The sequence below is a fragment of the Nesoenas mayeri genome (assembly GCF_963082525.1).
Source record: "Nesoenas mayeri genome assembly, chromosome: 1".
Classification (NCBI taxonomy): Eukaryota; Metazoa; Chordata; class Aves; order Columbiformes; family Columbidae; genus Nesoenas; species Nesoenas mayeri.
The window spans coordinates 44,930,893-44,953,941 of record NC_137541.1 but is presented as its reverse complement, the minus strand read 5'-3'; the positions used below and the strand labels follow the sequence as shown (position 1 = coordinate 44,953,941).

Sequence of the window (23,049 nt, the reverse complement as noted above, 5' to 3'; positions counted from 1 at the left end):
AGAACCGCGTTAAGCTCACTCAGTCTGTATTTTTAACAACACAGGGCCTTTGTTATTATAAATTTCAAAACAAAACCAAAGAATTCCACATAATATTTATACTTTCAAAAGTACAATATTAATACAGGTCGGTCAGTTAGAAATAACAGCAGTTTGTTAGGTCTACAAGATTCAACGTAAAACCGGTTTACAAATGCTGAAAAGCAGTAGTGGTCCAATAGTCACCATTACACATGAATTTCTCTCTTCCAGAAAATTAAAAAAAAAAAAAAATCCCAATTCAAATTTACCAGCATCAATGAAATATTAATAAAACACCCCCAAACATGCCACAATCACTATTCACAAATAAAGTTAAAATGAAATATACAAAAATTCACTTAATACTGTTAAATAACAATAAACTACAAGATTTCCTGAACAGAAATGGTAGGACCCCTGAATGTTTTACAGTGAATGTCAGGAAAAATTAAGTTACCTATGACTATTTTCATGATATACCAGCCAAAGATTTACATGACCATTTCAAAATATACCAATAAAGATTTACAGTCTCTTTAAGATGCACTAAACAAATAGGTTCATAAAGGTGAACACAAATGCTTAAAAATACTGTAACCATCACCAAGGGTGTACTTATGATACTCACTGAGATGCATAAGCATAGTAGTAACATGTTTACTATCTCTGGTAAACAGATAACATCTATGATCTGAAAAACTCTCTAAGTTCCCATAGTAAAAGCTCTGTAGCATAGTGAGTTCTTATCAAGTACAAACTTGCGTCTTTCCAGTTGATTTCAAGTGAATAATGCGCAAATGGGAGAGCAACAAGGTGGGAGAAGTGTGACATTATTCCCATGTTCTCGTAATTTGTTGTCCTGTTCCTCTGTAATGAAATTCTACATTTCAAAAGTAAGCCAGGGTCCAATGTCTATGAATCATCTTTTTACTGTTTGTATTTCGAAGTTAAAAACAAGGTAAAAAAAGTCATCGCTTCTGCAGGCCCCATGTGCACAACAATGTGCAAATATCTTATGCTGGAGTAAGCCTGAGAAAATGTTATTGTCCAGTCTCCATGCTCAAATTTATCAATAACTAACGTAGGATCTAAGAGCAAATAATAGTTACTGTTCACTTGTTTGAATCAACTTTCACACTATGTGCTTTTCAAAAACATAAAGATGCGTTATAATTTCTCAACTATTTCAACACATACTTCCAATGTTAAATAAGGAATTAAGTGCCATGAACTTAGAGCATTAAAGATGGTTCACCTATAGCCAAGCAAAGCTCTGCTTACATTCCAGGAAACACTGCAGTTTAAGAAATACAAAACAACCCCGCAGCAGTAGAACATTTTATGAAGAGAAACAGATGCATTCACATATCATAAAGCCATTGCAACTTCTTCAGGCATGGAACTGTTGTGTTAACTATACAGACAGTAGTTATTTAGCAGCAATGATTCCGCAATAAATAATGCACTGTGTTTCTCAGTCCTGCACAAAAATTGCAGCTACAGTTACATCAACAGCTGTAACCTACTGGCTCTAGTGGCAGAGGAGACCTTAAAACCAACTGTACAAAAAATTGTCACACTGTGACAACAAATATAAAAACATAATCTGCAGGTTGGAAATAAAAAGACCCCACTGTGAAGAGGACAGTGTAGACAAACTGCGATTCCAAGTCCACCAACAGAGAAGCACTGCCTTCAGATCCCAGTCCTTGTCGACAGGATAGGCTCGGGCTTGTCCCTGCACGTCCCTTCAGAAAAGCATGCTCTGCCTCCTGTTCTTCCCGTGTCCTGCAACACAACACGGACTGCGGTGAGAAACCAAAGCATTCGCACCACAGTGTTCAGCTATTATCTACATCTGCTGTCTTCCCGCTTCGAAAGAATATCCTTTATTTGTGCTTAAACCGAGATCGGCATCTTTCTTTTAGCTGCGCTTACTGCGTTTTTTTGTACTTTGCCACTATTCAACGCCCACACAGTGATGGCTGGAAACTCCAAGACGTTCTCGTATTAAGTCCTTCTGCCCATCCCTAATAAACTCTCCTCCTTCTGTGCATTTAACTTATTTGTCTCTACAGAAATCTGAGCAAATCATTCTTGATACTTTGAGTACATTCACACAGACCAATTTAACAAAGGATTTTTCAGTTCTGAACTGCACTCCATTTGCAGATATGAGAAAATATTGAGCTTTCTGTACCTGTCTCTGGGTAAGTGGAATTTCGAAAGCCAGGGTCTTTTTGCAGCTGAATCTCTTTTAGACTGAATATTGAAACACCTGGAATGTAACAAAGAAATTAATTCAGATCCAAACACAATGATGCTTTATTGAACAAAGTTATTCTTAATTATATAGTTTAGATAAAAAATGTTTCCCAGTCCCGAATACTTAAGTCAATATATACCAGACTTCTTTAAGAGAGTAGACTTGAGAGTCTTTCCTTAAGCAAGGTACTCAGCTTTAATCTACTATCTTAACAATACTCTGCTACTTTACTACTCCTCTTACTTTCAGGCAAAGTGTGTATTCTTGTTCCAAGACTTCTGAAGTATGCATGTTTCATGGCCTCTTCTGCTGAAATTCTCTTCTTCGATTCATACTATTAACATAAAAGGATACAATTGTGTTGGTTTTCATTAAAATACTCTTTGTACCAAGTGATTTCATCAAAGGGAAGAAAAGAGTTCTACTTGCTCAATATTTCCCACCAAGTCACAAGGATAAATTTGCTTTCATTATTTTTAGTTCACACATGAAAATCTAACGTATGTTACCTAAATCAGTATTATCAACATACAACAAGTTTGCTAAAATAGCCAAAATAATTGCTGTAAATGGATGCAAGTCAAAAATATACTTGATCTTTACTGACAGATGTAACAATTATTAGATAACAGACTTCTGTCTGCATCATATTCTAATATTAAATTGCAATGAAATGCTATTACACGAGTTTTCTAATTTGATGGACTATGCTGCAGCATTTTGCATAATATGGAACTTTAGACAACGTGGTCTTCGATCTGTGCTCCAATATCTTCTGCTTGGCATGTGTGCACACTTGGCCAAAGATGCAGACATTTAAAAAGCTGTGTATAAGTAAGAACAAAGTGCAAACAAGGACTGCAAATACTGTTTTCTTGACACAATGCGTAAATAGATGAAGGCCTGATGTAGAATTTAAATCACAGGCTGCAAAGCAGGGTAACTGCCCTCTGCCTTGTGTACTAAGAATTTTTAACACAGTGAAGTTACAGCGCATATACACAAAAACTCAAGAGTTGGCCTCCATCCTGCTTTCCCCCTCCTCTTGCTTCTGTCTCATTTTTAATACAGATCAAAAGATTAAACCCACGTACTACTTCACCTTTTGAATACAGTTTGCAGGATCAAAGAGTAATATCACACCTTAGTAACTGCTTCTCTGGTAGTAAGCTAAGTTCACCGTTACGGAAATTTGTATTTGTATTTAAAAGTTCTGTTTTAATACCATATTTCAAAAGAGATTTAGTTTTTTCAGGGAAATGTTAACACAGCATCAATTCTATATCTAGAAAAAGCAGTGAGAGAAGAAATAACTTCTGGCAAAAATAAAAAGTATAAACATCAGGTTTTAGTTTCTTACAGTACATAAGCTTCCCCAAACTGTAATTCTTCCCATATCTGTCATTCTCTACAGACTCGGCTGCATATTCCACTTTGAGATAGATCTAACAGATACTATAGCATCTAACATATTTGTGAATGATATATTAAAACTCTAAACTTGCACTTCTATAAAGTAAAGTCACAAAACACATCTTACTTGAAGGAACTTCGCTATCAATTCAATTCCTTCCGTGTCTAGCCTAAAAACAAAGATATTTTTAAAAATTAAAACAGTTACCGAACTATATTTACAAAAGCAACACTGCAAAGGAACTGACTTTATTAAATTTTATCAAACCTGAAAATTCAAGTTAAACATGGAAATGCTTCCACCCAAAACAAGTTTTCTGCATGTTAATACATGTACAGACTAGTACCAATATCTCTGAACGAGATTATTTGAAAAACACTGGGGACAGATAAATACTGGGCTTTGGATTGTGATTTACCAGGTTGACCTGGATAAGATTTCCTGGGTTGACCTGATAATTTATTTTAGCAAAAAAGCTTTTTTTTTTTTTTAAAGCCCCACATTATTCATTTAATAGAAGGACACTGCGAACTCTTTTTCTTGAGAGTCAAGGAAAAAAATGTGTTAGTCTGTGTGGCAGTTTATTTATAATAATTGTGCAGACCCTTCAAATTCAGTTTCAGAGTGATTTCAAGAGACCGCCTGAGGAAACTTTGCCATTTTAACAATAGGCCTATTACATAACGGAAAAGAATTTGGGTTATTTAGGAAGTGCTGTGTGAATACTACTTCGCAGACATTGTTGATGGGAGTTTATAGTTCTATAGGCCATTAAGGAGTTGTGGTACCTTGAATGATATTAGACAAAGTAATCACGTAGTACCAGGATTATGCTTTGCATTGGGATCTGCCCACAATAACAAAACCAACATGCAGTTTTCCAGCACTCAGTAGCAGAGCGTGATTGGAAACATGCTCACGTTTACAAATATCCAAAGCCACAAGGATGCATATTTCCTATTACTAAAACACAAAGTACCTTGGTGCATGGTTGATGAGGGGCTGTGGTTTGTACTTAGGAAAGTTGTAGTTTCTAAATTCATCACTGGAAGAAATTCCTGGCCATGTTTCTTGACATGGGGTTCCTGCGTTTAGAAAAAGCAACAAATCCAACTTAAAAAAAAATGTAAAGAATTAACTTTGTCATAAATAAGCATTTAATCCTGTAATTTAAACAGGAAAGGACAAAAAAATCAGTCAATGACTGTACATTGTACAAACTCAGCTGTGCGCTCAGCTCATTTTTGATCAAGTGTACACTCATTTACCTTAATTACAATGCAATATAAAATACCATTGTTTAAAGATCTACAGTTCTCGTGGAAAAGTGTTTAGAGCAACAAATGTACAGGATTAACATCACTGCTAAAAGCATCTGCTTACCCAGAAGTCTGAAAATTAAGTGCAGTTCATCCTCAACAGTCGAACCAGGAAAAAGAGGCCTTCCTGATGCCATTTCAAAAAATATGCATCCAACACCCCTTTACAAAAACAAAGAAAAAGATAAATCAGAAGCAATAAACAATTTAAGCCTTCAGCTCTTAAAGAACTTCTGTGATTTCCTTTCAATTAAAACAAATTATTACATTAGTTGTTAGCCACATGCTGCTATTAAAAATATTGTTTCGGAAGATGTGTAGCAGCAACTAGACTAAAGACTAAACAAAATCTATGTCCTATCTATATTATATCCTCTTCCTTCAGATGTCAAGTTTATCAACTGTATTGAAATTCATTGCAAACCACCACATTATCATGTCATTAGGAGAACATGTTTGGTTTTTTTCCCCTAATGCTGTGGGCTTAATGCCTGCTTACTCCAAGCAACAAAAAGATACTCTGCATTTTCAGAGAGAAATAATAGCATCTTCCCTGTCTGCCAATCCTTTCTCTAAAAATCTAACTCCTTCAAAAATTAAAAGGATTAGTATTTGAACGCAACTACATAATAAGGAAGAGTTGACATTTTTTAAAACTTGACTGAGAACAAAGATTTAAATTAGACAAAGCTATACAAACCACATGTCAATTTGAGTTGAATACTCTGAAGATCCGAGGAGAACATCAGGTGGTCTGTACCATAACGTGACAACTTCATTGGAGTAGGTCTTTGTAGGAACAGACTTTGCTCTAGCCAGTCCTTGATAAAGGAGAAATAAAGAGTCATGTGCAGCTTGCTGAAATGGGGGTTTTTTTGCATGGAAAAGACAAAGAATTTTTAAGAGCTAAATCAACCTTGCTAGACTTGCTAAATACCTTCCCAATGATGCTCATTTAAAAGCTGTAATAAATACATTTCTACAACTTGTGATTTGCCTCTTAGTACTTACAGCAATCTCATGATCAGCATTTTTAAGCACAGAAAGGTAAACAGATCAAAACCTGCAGTAATCCTACAAATTTCATTAAAACAACAATGCATTAGATCAACATGACACCTCCCTCTGTGAAAACCCTTCCGCACTCTTTCCACTTGAGAATTATGTTGCAACTGGCAGAAGGCAACAAATGGACAATGAAATAGTGGAAAGAGACCAAATCAGTGTTGGATCAGCAGGGGTTTTCCACCCTAACACTGTCAGTTCGTCGGAAATATATTCAATAAAATCTAGGTCTGTTAGGTTAGATTCAACCTTGTAAGCAACTTTCCTTCACCCACAAGGGGAAAAACCAGCGGTAGCACAACTTTCAAAGGACTTTCCTAACATCGAAGATAAGAAGAAACTGTGAATGCCCCATTTCATTGGAAATCCCAAAGGAACTTGGTGTGTCAGTGACAGAGTAACACCCGACACTCTAGCACATGGACCTGTTCTCTCTCCCACCGTGGTTACTCTGCTTTGGAGTGACTGTGGAGAGTTAGAAAAAGCAACTCGAGCTCCACCTCAGGGATCTGACCAAGTGCCAATTTCAAAGGAAGCTGCAGAACTACTTTCAAACCACAACTCAAGTGACAGTATCACCCATACACCTAACACTAATACCCTGTAAAAGGCTGACTTTCATTTTCCATCTGAGAATGCACAAATTCACTACAGACCCCATGTCCTCATCTCTCCTTTATAAGGAGAGATGCCTCTTCTCCTGAGTGAATAAAATATTTGTTAAAGAATAATTTCAGGCCATACCAAAGTCAGCAAGCTTCAGTTCTCCTTTCTCATTAATTAGTAGATTTTGTGGCTTCAGATCTCGATGTAATACCTTTCTTCTATGACAGTATGCCAAACCACGAAGAATCTGGTATAAAAATAGCTACAAAAGAAAACATTTATATAAATTAGACTAAAAATGTTAATCTACAGATTACACGACTAAAACAGCCCATTTGGGCACTGTAGAGTTAACTCTCTATTATAAGCAGAATGAAAATACTTCTCAAAAAAGTTACTTATCCTTATGAACACATACTGAACATCTTCATCATTGTTTACAGATTTAAAATGCCTTTATGCTAATGCATTGCTTTAACACGATACTTCACAACAAAGATTTTAAGAGAAATTTGTTCTGGCTTAACTGAAGAGAACCACAGGGCTGTTTATTTTTAAGCATTTACCAATGCTCTTCTTCCACAGGAATATCTTTAAAGGTAACAGTTTCTGACAATACTCAAGTTCCCTTCTGCCACAGAATCCATTCTGAAAATGCAGCTCTGTATCCCTTCTGTCCAATTGTGCTAAATTATGTAAATATTATTTTGGTTTGCTATTGGAAAAATACACTTGGATTCACAAGCTCATGAAACATGGAGAAATGGGGGAATGAGGATTATTAAAACAGCCTGGCTGCCTCTGGCATTTATATTCATCCCCTCACCTTGACACACGCAGGTTTATTTTAGTCCTTTGGAACAACACACCAAGCAACCCACTGCAGTCATGCATATTAATGCTGCACGTATATAGAGACAGAGGCAGAAAGGGATGAGAAAGGTTTGGCAGAGGGCAGCCAAGCCACTTTTCTATATCACTGCATTAAGAACTACTATTTTGCAGTTTCTGTACATATAATATAAAGGGTCTGATCTTCAACATTGGGCTTCTGTGTAACCACTGCTGGCATTTACCACACAACAGTCCTCTGCCAGTAGAGATGATCAAATGTACAATGAAAAAATACAGGTGTTTATCAATGTGACAAATCCAGCATGTAATACTAGGACTTCTGAGGAGAAACACTAGAATGTTTTTATATAACCATTTTTTAACACATCGGTTTATTTTTGTACTAGGTGATGCCACCAAATTCTTTTTCCTAAACTGGGCAAATAACACAGCAGGTGTAGTTTACATCCATCTGTCCTCAGTCTGCTTAAGCAGGATAAATCTCTTCTAAGAAAAAAAGGATTTGGGAATCAATTGTAATTCTTTCTTTGCCTTTTTGACGAGCAGTATGAGGAGCAACAAGTTTTGTTCCATCTCTTCATGTCCACACTACTGCAGGGGTAGTCAGTGCCAAGTGATATTAACAGGACCGCTGTGGAAATCAATAGCCAGCTTTAGTGTGCACTGGGACCACAAGGATTAGTGAAGAAGGCAAAGCAGATTATTCTACAGAAAATGTGGATCTTCACCACAGCTGGCATGGATCCTCTTGGAAATGCACAAGACGACATGTATTAGCTCAAAAATTTGTTTGAGGCAGTAACACCTACAGAGATCACACACATCTTTATATTATACGACTTCATTTTGTTAAAACTCAAAAAAATAAAATTAGCTGAGGAATGTGAAGGGAGTGATGACAAGGTCTCTCAAATGTTAATAATGCCCCAAGCCCCCAGAGTTATTGGAAGGTAAGCACGTACAGCTACCACAGTCCAGCAGCTGCTCCCAGTGCCAAAGGTACTGACCGTATAAATCTGCTCTTGGGGCACAGCTTCAACCACAGGCAAACAAGGAAAAACAGCTCCCCTGCTCAGCTCTGATTACCACAAGATTTGGTGTGTTCTCTAACTGCATTTATTGCAGGAGTCAGCGTCCCACTCACAGCTTTTCTTTATTGTTTTTTTAAAGCTTAAAACACTACTTATTAACTTGTAGTTAACTGAAAACACAAGCATAATTACATTTTTTGTTGTCTCTCTGAAGCAGATACAAATTGAAGAATTTCCCTTTGCAGAATCTCAAAGGAAGCAACAGAGCTGGGTAAGGGCAGATGTCTGTCCCTAGAGATACTTACTGCAATGTGACAACAGAATAAAAAAGCCAGCCCAACAGCAACCAGTATCTAGAATGAATCCCATATGCAATTCAACTAAGAACAGATTTCTCAACATGCAACTAAGCCAAAAACAAGGATAAAAACTCCACTGTAATGCACAGGAAGGCCCATCACTTCACAGTATTTAGTACGTTGTGTTGTCAACCACATTTGTGCCATGTGCTACTGTAAAAGAGTAAAAGTAATTTTCCTACGATGCTCACATGCTCATGGTTTTGTTCTTCAGGATCACAGCTTGAAGGTAATTTTTTTTAGGAGGCATGGAAGAGTTTCTAAAACACACTTGCCATACCGATAACATCCCTTATATGAATTATATATGGCTTAATAAGAGGTCTGAAGGTACAGTCCTGCACAGGCTGCCACACAGCAGGATGATATTGGTAACCCAACCTCCTCCACAACTTCACTCATTTCAAGATAATATTATCCTCTGTTTTGAATCTTGTTTATAAAGCCATTAATTATTAAAGAATAGAAAGAGTTATTCCTGTTTTCCATATCAAAAGCTGCTTGTTATGAGGGAGGTAACACTTGAACCTGAGTTAGTTTCAGCGGGACAGATGGGAAACTGAGTCACTCGATCTGGCCACAGCCATAGGTAAAAGGAATAGACACTTAAACCGTAAACAAAATAATTTCCATTTTATTAGTAATGGAAAGATGAACATCACTCATTCTTAAACACATTATTTTTAATTTCTTACTTGTGTCATAGGCAGTGGCATCCAAACCCACAGTCATGACTGAGGCTACACTGTCCTTAGTGTTCATAACTAGATTTAATTTGAGGATATGCCAAACTATAGACTTAATAATGGAAGGACAAGAAGAGGTAAAAAGACGTATGAATGTATTATTTTTTTGGAATTTTAAAATCTTAAATATATAGCTTCAAAGAGAATGAAAAACATATACAGTTATATAATCTCCTCTTTTCAGTGCTTTGAACACTTCAAAGCCATCAAAACCAAAAGGAAAGACTCCATCTGATGTCAAATGCACTTAAACCAGGCCTAAAGGTCAAAAAGGAAGTTACGTTTCTTCATTTTATTCTTTTGTTATTATTTTGTTCTTTTTAAGCCCTAAACCATATACCTCCTGATTATTAAGTTCTCTGAAATTCTTAGAACAGAGAAAGCTGGAAGACAGTCACTGTCACTAAAAAAATCCACTCACCTTTACATTGTGCATGCTCATGATGTTACCACAGTCATCCATGTACTGCTTCAGATCCTTGTCCTGTCAAAACACCACCATCATTGTTCAGTTAAATCGTGGACAATAAATTATGTGAATGTTGTTTGTTAGAACTGAATTAGTTGATCAGAAAATTGAGTTTTCTGCAAAATACGTTCAATGTTAAGAAACTGAAAAACCTCAACCTGAAGAAAAATGGCTTTCCAGAAGACATAAATGCCCATATTTTCCAGGAAGCTGCATCATCTCAGGCAATATTATTTATCACCTTCTCCTCCATCTTGTGTGTGTCACAGAATTTTATGAAATTGTTATATTCTCCAATTATATTGGAAGCAAAAAATACATGGGAGCTGTTCAGCCTGTTCAGCCTAGAGAAGGCTGAGAGGGGATCTTATCGATGCTTATAAACATCTCAAGGGTGGGTGTCAAGAGGATGGGACCAGACTCCTTTCAGTGGTGCCCAACAACAGGATGAGGGGCAATGGGCACAGACAAACACAGGAGGTTCCATCTAATATGAACAGAAACTTCTTCACTTTGAGGGTGATGGAACTCTCGAACAGGCTGCCCAGAGAGGTTGTGGATTCTCCTTCTCTGGAGACATTCAAAACCTGCCTGGACACATTCCTGTGTGATCTGCTCCAGGTGAACCTGCTTTAGCAGGTGGGTTGGACTAAATGATCTCCAGTGGTCCCTTCCAATCCCAACCATTCTGTCATTCTGTGAAGAGTTTTTCTTCATCCCTCTTATCATGCTTATATATTCCAGCATATTATACAAAATGATCATTAGTTAAAGCTTCAGTGAGAAACTGAAAATTCTGCAATGCAAGAGGTAAGCAAGTAAGAGATGTAATTGCGGACAATTGCTTGAGAAGATTGTTACAAAAAGTTTGAATATGTGTTTACTTAGAAGTATACTTTCTTCCTTCATTTGGATAATATGTGATTATCCTTTTTCACAGGTAATGATTCTACTGCAAATGGACAGTCTGCTCAGGCAGATCACCACTAATTGATATTACTGAAACTCTGAAATGATCAGAAAAGTATACAATATTTTACAGCAATTTAAGAACTGAATACACTTTTCTCATTTTCACTTGAATGATTCTAGATGCAGGAGAAAACTACAGAAGTCCCAGTACTTTTAAAAAAAGTATAGAATTTTGTTATGTCTATGTTACTTTGGAACAATAAATCAAATGTAAAGCTCGCTAATTGTTTAAGCGCTTACCAGATATTCAAAAACAAGAGTCAAAGACTTGTCTGTGTGCACAATATCGTGTAACGTAACAATATTTGCATGCTTCAGATCCTTTAATAATGACACTGCAAAAGATAATTGTAAGTAAAAAATAAATGAATGTAAAACACCTGAGCCATAAATGCATTTCTAGCAAGTTCACACATATCAACTATTTCTCTTAAATTAAAAAAGCTACTTTTAAGAACATAATACTCATATAGATAAAGTTAGTAAGAAACTCCAAACAGACATTTGAGTAATAAACTGTAAATATTTCCTAAATTACACATTTCAGGCAGTGGTCATCATTTGGCAAGATGTATTCTGAATCCCTAAAAGTTACTCACTAATAATAGTCTAATTCAGTATAAAATCACACATTTACAATGCTGCATTTGAAAACAAACCCACCCTCATACAGTAAATAAGTATGCCTAGACTAAAATTTTCCTCACCAAAACTAATACCAGTTTAATTAACATCCCATGTAGCCTATGTATTTCCAAGTACCAACAGTACTTTGGTCAAGAAATCCAGAAGTATCTGAAATTCTAAAGGATTAAAACAAAAGTTATCACCTTCTCTTATGGCTGTGCATGGTGCTCCCTCTTCATGTTCCAGGCGGATTTCCTTCAGGGCTACCAGGTTCTCTGTCAATTTACTTCTCCCCTTATAAACTGTTGCATAAGTACCCTACAAAATGAAAAGAAAAAAAAAAAGGAAACTCTTAGATGTTGTTCCTTCATTGAAAAATCAGTCAAAAAAGAAAATATAAACTTCTGCCTGAGGTTCTAATAGGTTTCATTTTGGGTATGAATAGTTTTTACACTGTGTTCTTTTGATAAATGTAAAGCTACAGAAACATTTTGTCCGAACACAGAAGACCCAAGGGATGTGTATGCTAAGCAACTCTGAAAATGACATAGAACGCTGTACACCTCACAGCTACCGAAGAAGTCAGATCAATTGGCATTAAGTTCACCAAGTTCACTGCTGGGATCATTTACCCCTTGAAAGTGTCTAATTGATTAAAGCTCAGGTACCTCTACACTGCAGTTATGTTTCTGAAGGCTGCAGACATACCCTTGCATTACTTTTATGAAAACATGTAACTCCTTTTGATAGATTCTTGTATTTGCTACATATTTTATATAAGAATTCTTTATTGGGGAGGGTAGTTGTCAAAGTTTTGTTTTGGTTGACATAATGAACAGTGAATATTATGAAGCTTGTATATTTTTTTTTTTCCTTAGACAAGAAGAGATTCAAAACTCTCAGGGCAGGTTACATAAGGACAAGAAATTCTGACAAAACAGCCAAGTAGGTACAACTAATCCCAGCAAATGCAGAGAAGAAGCAACAAAGTTCCAGAAGCTGCCCTAGGTCACAGTACATGCCTGGTGCCTTACGCTGCACTTTGTAAGCAAGTGAGATAATGTATACCTGCAACTATGACCTGATAGCTACTAGATTAACATTCCTCCAAAGATACGCAATGTTATGTCATGTCTAGTGACTCACCTAACAAGTACTAGAGGCAAAATAAAACAATAAATGCCTTTGGAAATGAAAAGGTTGCAAACAGAGGACTAGCTGCAATACTGACAGCAGAGATGCTGAACAGCCCTGCCGACTTCTGCAATACTCAGTGTGCTCCATTCTGGTGCTTCTTGTCCATTTTTTATCCCATTGGCAAACCTCAATCAAACCAGACAGGGCTGATACATGGCCCCTCCTGAATTCTACCATTTCTCTGGCAGTCAGAGGCTGGGTGAAGGTAGAAAGCTGTATTGCTGCCCTCCCAGAAATAAAAGCAAGCTTAGCATTACATCTTTCCCTTAGCAGCCCTGGCTGGCTGCCCAGCTCAGGTATGAAGGTTCTCTATGAAAACATGCATGACTACTATGTGGTCCCTGCAAACGCTGACTTCTTGTCCACCAGGAGTGCTCCGCAACACCCAACTCATGGCAGGAGGTCACCAGACTCAACTAGTTTTATTATCAACAGAATAATTATGTTTATCTGCATACAAATCCAGCCTGTGTAAGAAGGTCACAGCTCATTTGCTAATGGAGTCTTGCTCTTCCCCAGCTCAGTGATGGTTTTGCTGCCCTTTTTCTTTTTCTCTCATAGTATATGCATAGAATATTTGTATGGTTGTGACACTGTTACACATGTTGAATACATTTGGCTTACTGAAAAAATAAATTCAACAGATCTTTTGAGGGATATGGAGATTTTCAGTTAACACGTATGTAAAACTTCACACAATTGTCATCAAAGCAGTAATCATTTCAAAAGAAAGCCATACATACCTCTCCAAGCTTTTCTAACTTGATATAGGTTTCCATTTTTCCAAATCCAATTTCTGACTGCAGTGAAAAGAAATGCAAAATCAGTCACAGAAACTGAGCACTTTATTTATATATCATCTAATCAGCAAGCTAAACTTTTTTTCCAAAAAATACCTGATAGTACTTGCCTAAACACCACACAATTGTGCTGCTTTAAAAACAATTTAGCATACTGTGATACAAATGCATCCAAGCCTAATGCTCAGCCTTTTGGGCAGTCTATGTACTGAGGGACACTTAGACTGACACCCCACTTTACCTCCTGCTTAAGTCTTCTCCACTCTTCTGATCTGATCACTACTAATGAAGTTGTTATAGTCTAAAGCACAGAAGTAATCTCAAACTATTCCATCCTTTCTCTTCCGTAGTATAACCATATGCTGCTGCCTCTTTCACAGTAGCTTTGATTACTTATTTGCTCTCTACCAATATATATCTAACACATTTGATCTCAGTTCCAGTTTTCCTCTGCCATTCTGACCTCTCAATGCCTTTTTGTCTAAAACTTTGCCAGTAAAATCCCCAAACATTTTCCCATAACCTTCAGCTTTGTCTCAACAATTTACATTTCATGGCTTATAACTTTAAGTCTTCGTGTATTTAATTTGGATCTACTCACCCTTTTTTGTCCCTAACTCAGCTTTGCAATGCAAACCAGGAGGGTTTGCCTGCCTATAGTATGCCTTTTTTCTGAAGACTATAAGATCATCATTCTTTTCACGTTCAAATCCATTGCTACTCTCATATTGGATACGGTTATCTCTTACAGTTACTTTCATGTAAGACCACTTTAAATTACACCAAAGCTTTATATTGTTCTTCCAGTGTAAAGAATGCTGAAAGCAGACATATACAATATGTCCATTTTTAAATCAACTTAAAAAGTGCATTATAGCCTGTACTCTATCAAAACTAAAAATCCATAGCCTTCATGAGGTTTTGATTTACTGACAACTGAACATACACTAAGACAAAAAGGCAGCTTTTCTCCCTAGCATCACCTTCTCCTTCCACTTCCCAACATAACTGTCCACTTGCTATTTCTTTCTAAGGAATGACACTTTCACCCCAGATTGTTTTCAGCACCTACATCCACAAGTCTGAAGATGTTGATTTGCTCCTAAAATCCAATGGATATTAAAGCTGTATATTATTTCATGGTTAACACAGTGTAACAAATACTGCTGACTGTATTAAGATTTGGCAACAATATAATATGAAGGTATACTAAGAAAATTTGGATTGATACTTTATTTTCAGAACACATGCATGAAAATACATCTGAAGTGATTGTAAGATCTTGTCTGTAAAAATATTTGACATATCTAAGAGAAAAAATGGGCAGATAATCAGGTTAATGCAGTATGAAGAGTAATTCTGCTCTATTAGTGTTAGAATTGAAATTTTTAAAACTGCATAAGGATACCTTATCATCAAGCACATTTAACAGCTTGTTGAAGCCAAGCTGTTTATCCCAAAATACAAGTAAAGTTGATTATCTGACAAGCCTTGTAACTCCAGTCAGATTTTAAACATACCACTGATATAGGTACAATGTTAGTAAAATAAATATTATGTTTCCAAAGTGCATTTTGACCTACTTAAACAAACATATCTTGAGGTGAGTAATAGACAGTATTAGAAAAATAGGCTGCTTAGTTTACAGGAGAAACTAAAGGAGAACTCATAGCCATTGGCCTTGCTATTGCCAGACAGTCTGAAATACAACTTAAAGTCTGATTTCTGAGTAACTTAAATGTTGTTCATCAAGACTAACAAACTTTAAATCTTCTTCAGACAATAAAATCATACAATATTTCCCACAGAGGCCAGATATTCTTCAAGACCTGCCTCTCAATGTGTTTAGTTTTTTAATCACAAGTTGCCTATCACTCAGTAGAAAAACTGATTTTTACATTGCTCAAAGTAATATAAATTTCCTTTTTTCCTCAAAATAATTTCTGAACTCATTTTTTCTGCAATTCACATCTGTCTATCTTGACTTACAGAGAAACAATGATGCATCATATTTATGGTCTCTTACTTTAAATGGCTGGTGCATAAAAGTTAAATCTATGCTACTGCGCATGAATGTACATGTTTACACAAAACAAAATTACCATAAAAGCTAATTTTTTTGGTTGTATTTCAAAGAAATACACCAGACCTAAAATATAACAAGTCCTCACTTGATACTTTTTATAGCTTTCTTCCTTTGATTCCTACTAAGCCTTGAAAAGAGAGATGCCTTTGAAGCAGAGCACGATATTCATATATTGTAATTAGAAGTCTGCTAGCAAGCTTTCAACAACAATCTCAGAACAATGAACCCTTGAATTTCTTTTTTTTAAAGGTTAGTTTGAAATCGTGAAAGGACAATGCAATAAATGCATGCCTGCATACCCCAGCACTGCTGGCAGGTTTCATTTTGGACTTTTAAGCCCTGAAAATGTTTTTACAAGCCAAAAAAACCCCAAACAAGCTTGTAACAGGAAGGTGATTCCATACACCCACCATATTCATTAGAGGGCACTGTTTTTCTGTTTGTCCTCTAGACGGTAAAGAGGCAAGAACTGCTGCTTCTCTTAGGGCTCACTATTGCATGAGCAAATGGATTCAGAGATACAGGAAAAATCTCTCCAGCCCCCCAAATTCTATATTCCAATCCTGAAACATGTTCTATTGAAAAGGTACTTCACTAGCATCTGAAAGGAAAAGGTTTCGGGAAGTCTATTCCTCAGTTCAATGCTACATCAGTAACTAAGGGGTTAATGAGCTACAAAATTCTGGCACGAATATTTAAGCTTGTTACATTATTATTACTTCCACTGCTTTGATTCAATCTTTTCTTCTTTTAATATTTTTCTTGTAAAAGACGACATGCAGATGAGAGCTTTAGTCTAGCACACTAAATGGCCTTTTTTCAGGGGAAAAATACATGATAAAACTCAACCACTGCTTTGTTACAGACATTATTAATTCAGAAAGAATAAAGGTATTTTGCAGTTAATAAAAGCAATTCACTACATGTGCTTTCGTATTTATTTTTCAGCAAATAAACCACTAAATCAAGGAGATAAAGAATAATGTGGATTTCACAAACATATCTCATTTTTCTCTGAAAATAATTTCTAGCCAATGAAATTCCTCAGGAAGCCAGTAATGGTCTAGCAATTCTTTAAGGTCTTGATTAACACTAAGAAATCGGATAGATCAAATTATGATTGAAATGTAAAGATTCTTGTAAAAATAAGACAATTTTTTTTGCACTATTTGAGGGATGTGCATATTTTATATGTGTCCAGGATTTCAAGCACTCACACTCTAATTACAGTGTAGGCATACTTCTGCCATCTCTAAGGAAAGACTTATGTTAAAAAATACGCCAATATCCTAAAAATTAATAAATCTAAACAAAATAAGTAATATATCTAAACAAAACCCAAACCACCAACAAGCAAAACCCAAAACAAAAGCCCAAACAAAACCAAAACAAAATACCCAAACACAAAAAAACCTCAACACACACATAACTTCCCTATCTTCTCAACAGCAATCTTGAGAAAGCAAATTTGTTATCAAATAGAAACAGAAGAGTGAGGAGGACCTGCCTTCATACTATGCTGCTTTAGGGCCTTCCTACTCTACCACGTGAGAGCCCCAACCTTGACCTAAGACGACATGGCCTATTTCCTCAAACAGATCATCCCTGCTCTAAAAAGCAAAAGGATTTAAGCATCCACTTTGGGAGATGAGTTTAGCCACTGATTTCAACAGGCCAAGACCTTCCCTGAGCAACAACAAGGCCAAGTTTGCAGAAGAGAAATTAAAGAAAGGGTGAAATTCTTCAGTGGACTTTGACAGAAGTTCAGGACATAATAGCCAAGGTGCTACTGAAGTAGAATCGTACCTATGGTATAGAGACATCTGCACTAAATGAGACCTGAAGTCCCAAGAGGCTGGTTTAGCAAGGCAGATGCAATACGAGACTTACTAGGGATGCTCTGCGAGAACGTCGACTCATGGGCTGATCGAACGGCGGGCTGTTAATCTGCAGCTTTTCAAGGTAACCATCGGGTATCCTGATGTCAGCAGGCAGGGACAAGCGCTTGTTCAAATCCTGCAGTAAACAGTGTTAAAAATAGAAGGGTCAGGGACAATTCGGTATTTTCTGAAACGTTTTTTAACACCTGTAGTGTTACTGTTGTTACAGTGTTGCTATTTAAATGGAAATATGTACATGAATGAAAAATAAGTAATATCACAGAAGCTGCGTTTAAAAATATTCTCTTCTTATAAGACTTCAAATTGCTTAGATAACAGGTTCAGAAATTCAGTGATTTACAAACTCACTACTTGAACAAGAGGAATGAAATATTAAAATGTAATTAACTACCCTGTGGATAAATTTACTGAGTGTACTTAAATATTCATACATCCCTGGAACACCAGAAACTAAAAATTCAGAGCCTGGTTTAATAAATTTTTTCCATATAATAATTAAATTAGTATAACAAGAGATATCCACAATTCAAAATATATCACTCTCCCTTTCTCTAACTACTCAAAGTCATGATTCAACTTCCATTTTTCCAGTCTTACAGAACAGAATCACTTCATTATTGAGCCAAACTACTACAAATGTTAACATGTTTTTCTATTTCAAGCTCTTTAGCACATGAAAATCAAACTGCCACTATGGATATACAGTTTTTCCTACATCAGATTCTGTTTTTCACCAGTAAGTTTTTATAACAACAGGTATAATTTCTAAGACAAGAGGGAAATAAAATTTCTTCACCTTTCAATAAAAACGAAGAAAATCTTTTTCACAGCTGCACATCCTCATGTATTTTTTTAGTTTGGTTTTAATCTCAAACGTGCCAGAAAATGAAATATCAAATATTCTCTTAAAGCGGCTTGTCATCCCCCCAGAGGTACAAAAGGAAACATATCCAGACTCACAAAAAATGGGAAGTAATTTCCAGAAGATCAGGAACTGTTTTTCAGTAAAGGTAGTTTATCCAGATACTGAAAATCACACTCAACATCAAATCATACAATCCATGCCCACAGATTCTGCCCTAAAGTTAAGAGGACATCTCTGAAACCACCACTGTTTTCACACTTCTCTCCAGAAGAAGCAGGAAAACTCCAGATTTCTGATGGTGGACCTCAGATTTCATCAATGCTGACCCGAGGGCAGTAAGCTCTCCTTCAGGTAACCTTATTCTATCTTACATGCCACCTCCAGCTTTGAATTTTGGGCATCCTGAGCTAAGCTAAATACCAACAGCTACCTCCCCCGTTCAGTTCCCCTCAGGCTTGGGCATGTGCTTCTACTTGTATCTTTGCAGCAGCTTTGAACTACTTCAGCATGCTAAATCATGGAGAAACCATCTCATGCGAAGGGAAGAGCTTCCTGCCAGCTTTGTGCTCCAAACAGGTTCAGTGTCAGGTCAGACAAGCTCACAGCCTGAACACAGGGCAGGAGAGGCAGCAGGGCAAGCCCGGGAAGCCAGTAGCTAAATTGGCTTAAGGCTGCCAAAGAACCGGATCATCAGACTTTCCAGGACTTGACATCTTGGTGGAGTCCTCACTAAGCTTTCAGTGTTGGTAATGTATGTGAACTATGTACATGAATGATCCCTGCATGTACCTGGAGCTGAGCAAAAAATATCAGTTTAAAATATATATTAAAAAAATGAAAAAATTTGGGCACAAACTGAAGCACAGGAGGTTCCATCTAAACATGAGGAGAAACTTCTTTACTTTGAGGGTGCCAGAGCACTGGAACAGGCTGCCCAGGGGGGTTGTGGAGTCTCCTCTGGAGACATTCAAAACCCACCTGGGCATATTCCTGTGTGATCTGCTCTGGGTGAACCGGCTATGGCAAGTGGGTTGGACTAGATGATCTCCAGAGGTCCCTTCCAACCCCAACCATTTTGTGGTTCTGTAATGTAATTTGGCAATTAATTCAATTTCAGGTAAAATCGAAGTGCTAATATATATCCCCCAAATGACTGACCTACATATGGTATTCACCAGATATGGTCAGAAATATTTGGAGAGATGATGACAAAGCTTCAACTTCTGGCAGCCGATCCTCCTGTTTTCTCTATGTTCCTCACACTTCCTTAGGTACGGAGCACAAAGTCTGCCAGCTTCTACTTTGCTGCCCAACATCAGCTTCTTTGCATAGCTGGAAAAATCAGTGTCTATATTTCTTATTTTTGTACAGAAATTTAAAATTGCCTTTAAACAAAAGAAGTACTGTTCACAGAATGGCAGCTTTGGCCAGCATTTGAAGTTCAATTAAAAGAAAACAAAAGGATTCCTTAGTTTTGGCAGCCTCCAATTTCTTCACTAATTTTCAATGTTGGTATTTCAAATTTTTCAAAATATTGGCAATTTTAAACTGTCTGTGTGGTTTTCAGGAGAGTGGAGGAACTAATTAATTATAACACCAGCCTGCAGTAACCCCTTCAGTAAAGCAGTATTTTCCGCTAAAGTATTTTCCTTCTTTATGATAGGCTCTGCTAATGCCATTTTTGTCACAGACAACTCAAATTTAGTGAAGTTAGAGTCCTCTCCCCTACTGAAGAGAGCTTCAGATTATTATAAATAATTTCAGCCTATAGTTTATTTCATTCTTCAGAAAACTCAGATAGCCCATGAAACCTATGAGCACAAAGGAAAGATCTCCACATTGCCTTAAAGACAGCAGCTTTGCCACCTCACTGCACCAGGAAACCACGAAATTGCTGGAACAAGACAGGGATGGCAAGAAGAGGACTAGCATCGGTCTCTGCTCCACCTTCCTATTGTAATCTCAGATCAACAGTGGGGCAATATCCTGACTTTCTTTCTCTCACTGCTCAAGAACATAAAGCAGAAACTTGACAAATTCCAAGACAGCAGAAAAAAAAAAGAACGTTAAGCTTTTTTCAATATAACTTCCCGAAGACAGTAGATATCATCATTATCCCATATACCCTGTGGCAAAATAGCTTTATGCTGTTTCTATCTATTATCTATGGCACAGAAACCTAATGTAAGTGCTCTCTTCTTACCGACTCATAGTGCTTGTTTGACAACAAGTATCTTAACAGTGTGTTTATAGGGATACTGAAACCACTGACCACAACCCGAAGGCCTCATGAAACACCGAGTGGATTGTACTCCAGAGCCCTCCATCTCTCTGTTCTATCCTCCCACAGCGCTCATCCTTGGAGCAGCCAAAGTGGTGCCTCCCACCCATCTCCGTAGCCTCGACGCAGCATTTCCAAGCACAGAGAGTTGGTGGGTATGGAGGAGGAAGGAAGAAAACGCAGCCTTGAAGCTGCGACGGCAATTTGAAATCTATGCAATTAACTGTGCACAGTGCCTGCCATCAATAACAATGTACCTTTTCAAACGGAGAGAAAGGGAAGCAAAACATGTTTAAGATACTTTATGGATACTAAGGATTCATTACTTTGGAGTCCTGCTACCATAAAAACTGGAGATAACAATACTTTAGGTGCCAGAAAATATTATAATGGGAGCAGGTTGTAATTCTATTACAGAATTCCCTCTCCTTCATTCCCAAAAGCTCTGCCGATGCCACTTTTGCAACAGGCAATTGCAACCCCCCCATGACTTACTTCAGCGACCCATGTGACATCCTCAGTTTTAAACCAAGCTTAAGCTGTAAACTTAGTATCTGGTGCTAACACAGTGCTCTACAGTGCATAATACAGATACTGTCTGAACATAAGTACTTCCTGACACAAAGGCCAAAATCTATTCCAGCTTGGGGAAAAACCCTACGAACAATACTCTACTTAAATGTGCAACAACTGTTCCCCTGCCTCACCCCTACTGTCTGTCCTTAAAAGAAAACAACACACAACAAAACCTGAGGGGAAAAGAAGGGAGAATTTTTTTCATGATTGTTGTATCTGTTTTTAATGTAATTACTTACGTGTGTAATATAATGGCCAATATATGACAGTGAACACTCTTCCCCTTTCCAGTCCCCCTCAAAAATGTGTATTTAGTCCTGAAAGCCTCAATTTTTGTCATGTAAATAAAATCAAAACACTATCCATTCTCCTTAACTTCTCAGAGCTGAAGAAAGTTTATTTTCTAAGAGGAAAACATAATGATTTAATGGAAACTGCAGCAGGTACCTTATAGATTCTTCCTCCTGATGATCTACACTACTTCCCTGCTTGCAATACACTCACATATATATACTTGGTTCTGTTGAAATATCAGCCAAGTCAAGGCTTCTTTTTTAAAACCATATATTAAAATTGTTACCTACCAGCCTTTTATGACATCAATATTTGAAAGATTACATATAAAGTTACATATATAAAGTCACAAATAAAAAGTCTTCATCGTATTATAATTATCCTTTACCTAACTGCCTAAAATAGGGAAAATTAAAGAAAATCATTTAGACCACAGATACCCGAAAGACAGAAATTATTGGTTTGCCTCTACCACCTTTATTTCTCCCAGTTTTTGCCATAATTGAGCCAACCACCTCTTGGGAAAAGAAAGCAACCATAATTAAATGCTATACGGCAACATGAAAGGCGATTCATCAGATGCGCACGAGAGAAATAAGCACGATGTTTCCTACAGGCTGAATAGAAAAACCAAAAACTAAAATTACAACAGTCTGACACAGTTGAAAAAGCCAGTTAATTTAAATGAGATTATGCTAAAAAGGAAAACAAGAAGCCTACCACACACCAAACAATTTTGAGCCTTGAGTGTTCAGACCAGGCTGTCCACTGATGCTGGGGCATCCTGTTCAGCTGAGGGCAGCCTGGGACCTGTCCCCACTGTGGGCTGACCCCGCGGGGCGAACAGCTGAGCCCATGTGACGCAGAGAAGATGGAAGGACTGTGAGGAGACTTGTGGTTGGATGTAATGACAGTTTCACAGGGAGAGCAAAGGCTGTGTGCTGGAGCGGAAAAGGAACTGACTCAGTGCGTCCCGCCAGCAGGCAGGTGTCCAGCTGTGTCCCGGAACACTGGACGACAGCACACCTGGCTTTGGCCTGGGACAGGAGAATAAACACCACAGACACAAATGTCCCCAGCCTCTCCTCCTTCCCCCCTAGCTTTTATTGTCAAGCTCCATGTCAGGTGGCACAGAACAGCTTTTTCACAGAATGAAGAGGGTTGGAAGGGACCTCTGGAGATCATCTGCTAAAGTAGGTTCACCTGGAGCAGATCACACAGGAATGTGTCCAGGCAGGTTTTGAATGTCTCCAGAGAAGAAGACTCCACAGCCTCTCTGGGCAACCTGTTCCAGTGCTT

The 23,049-nt window shown here is 37.4% G+C and overlaps 1 protein-coding gene across 1 annotated transcript in view; it reads right to left on the bottom strand.

The window, feature by feature from the left end:
• Positions 1–200: 200 nt before the first annotated feature.
• Positions 201–23,049, bottom strand: part of CDK17 (cyclin dependent kinase 17) — a 97,436-nt gene continuing 74,587 nt past the window's right edge. Inside the window, exons 5-17 of the mRNA XM_080363811.1 lie at positions 17,724–17,849; positions 13,691–13,747; positions 11,954–12,068; positions 11,364–11,458; positions 10,104–10,166; positions 6,830–6,953; positions 5,721–5,841; positions 5,085–5,182; positions 4,681–4,786; positions 3,828–3,870; positions 2,531–2,621; positions 2,222–2,299; positions 201–1,809 (exon numbers count right to left, since the gene is read on the bottom strand). Coding sequence (XP_080219937.1) covers positions 1,772–1,809; positions 2,222–2,299; positions 2,531–2,621; positions 3,828–3,870; positions 4,681–4,786; positions 5,085–5,182; positions 5,721–5,841; positions 6,830–6,953; positions 10,104–10,166; positions 11,364–11,458; positions 11,954–12,068; positions 13,691–13,747; positions 17,724–17,849 — 1,155 coding nt within the window. The 3' untranslated portion in view covers positions 201–1,771. The remainder of the gene's footprint in view (positions 1,810–2,221; positions 2,300–2,530; positions 2,622–3,827; positions 3,871–4,680; positions 4,787–5,084; positions 5,183–5,720; positions 5,842–6,829; positions 6,954–10,103; positions 10,167–11,363; positions 11,459–11,953; positions 12,069–13,690; positions 13,748–17,723; positions 17,850–23,049) is intronic.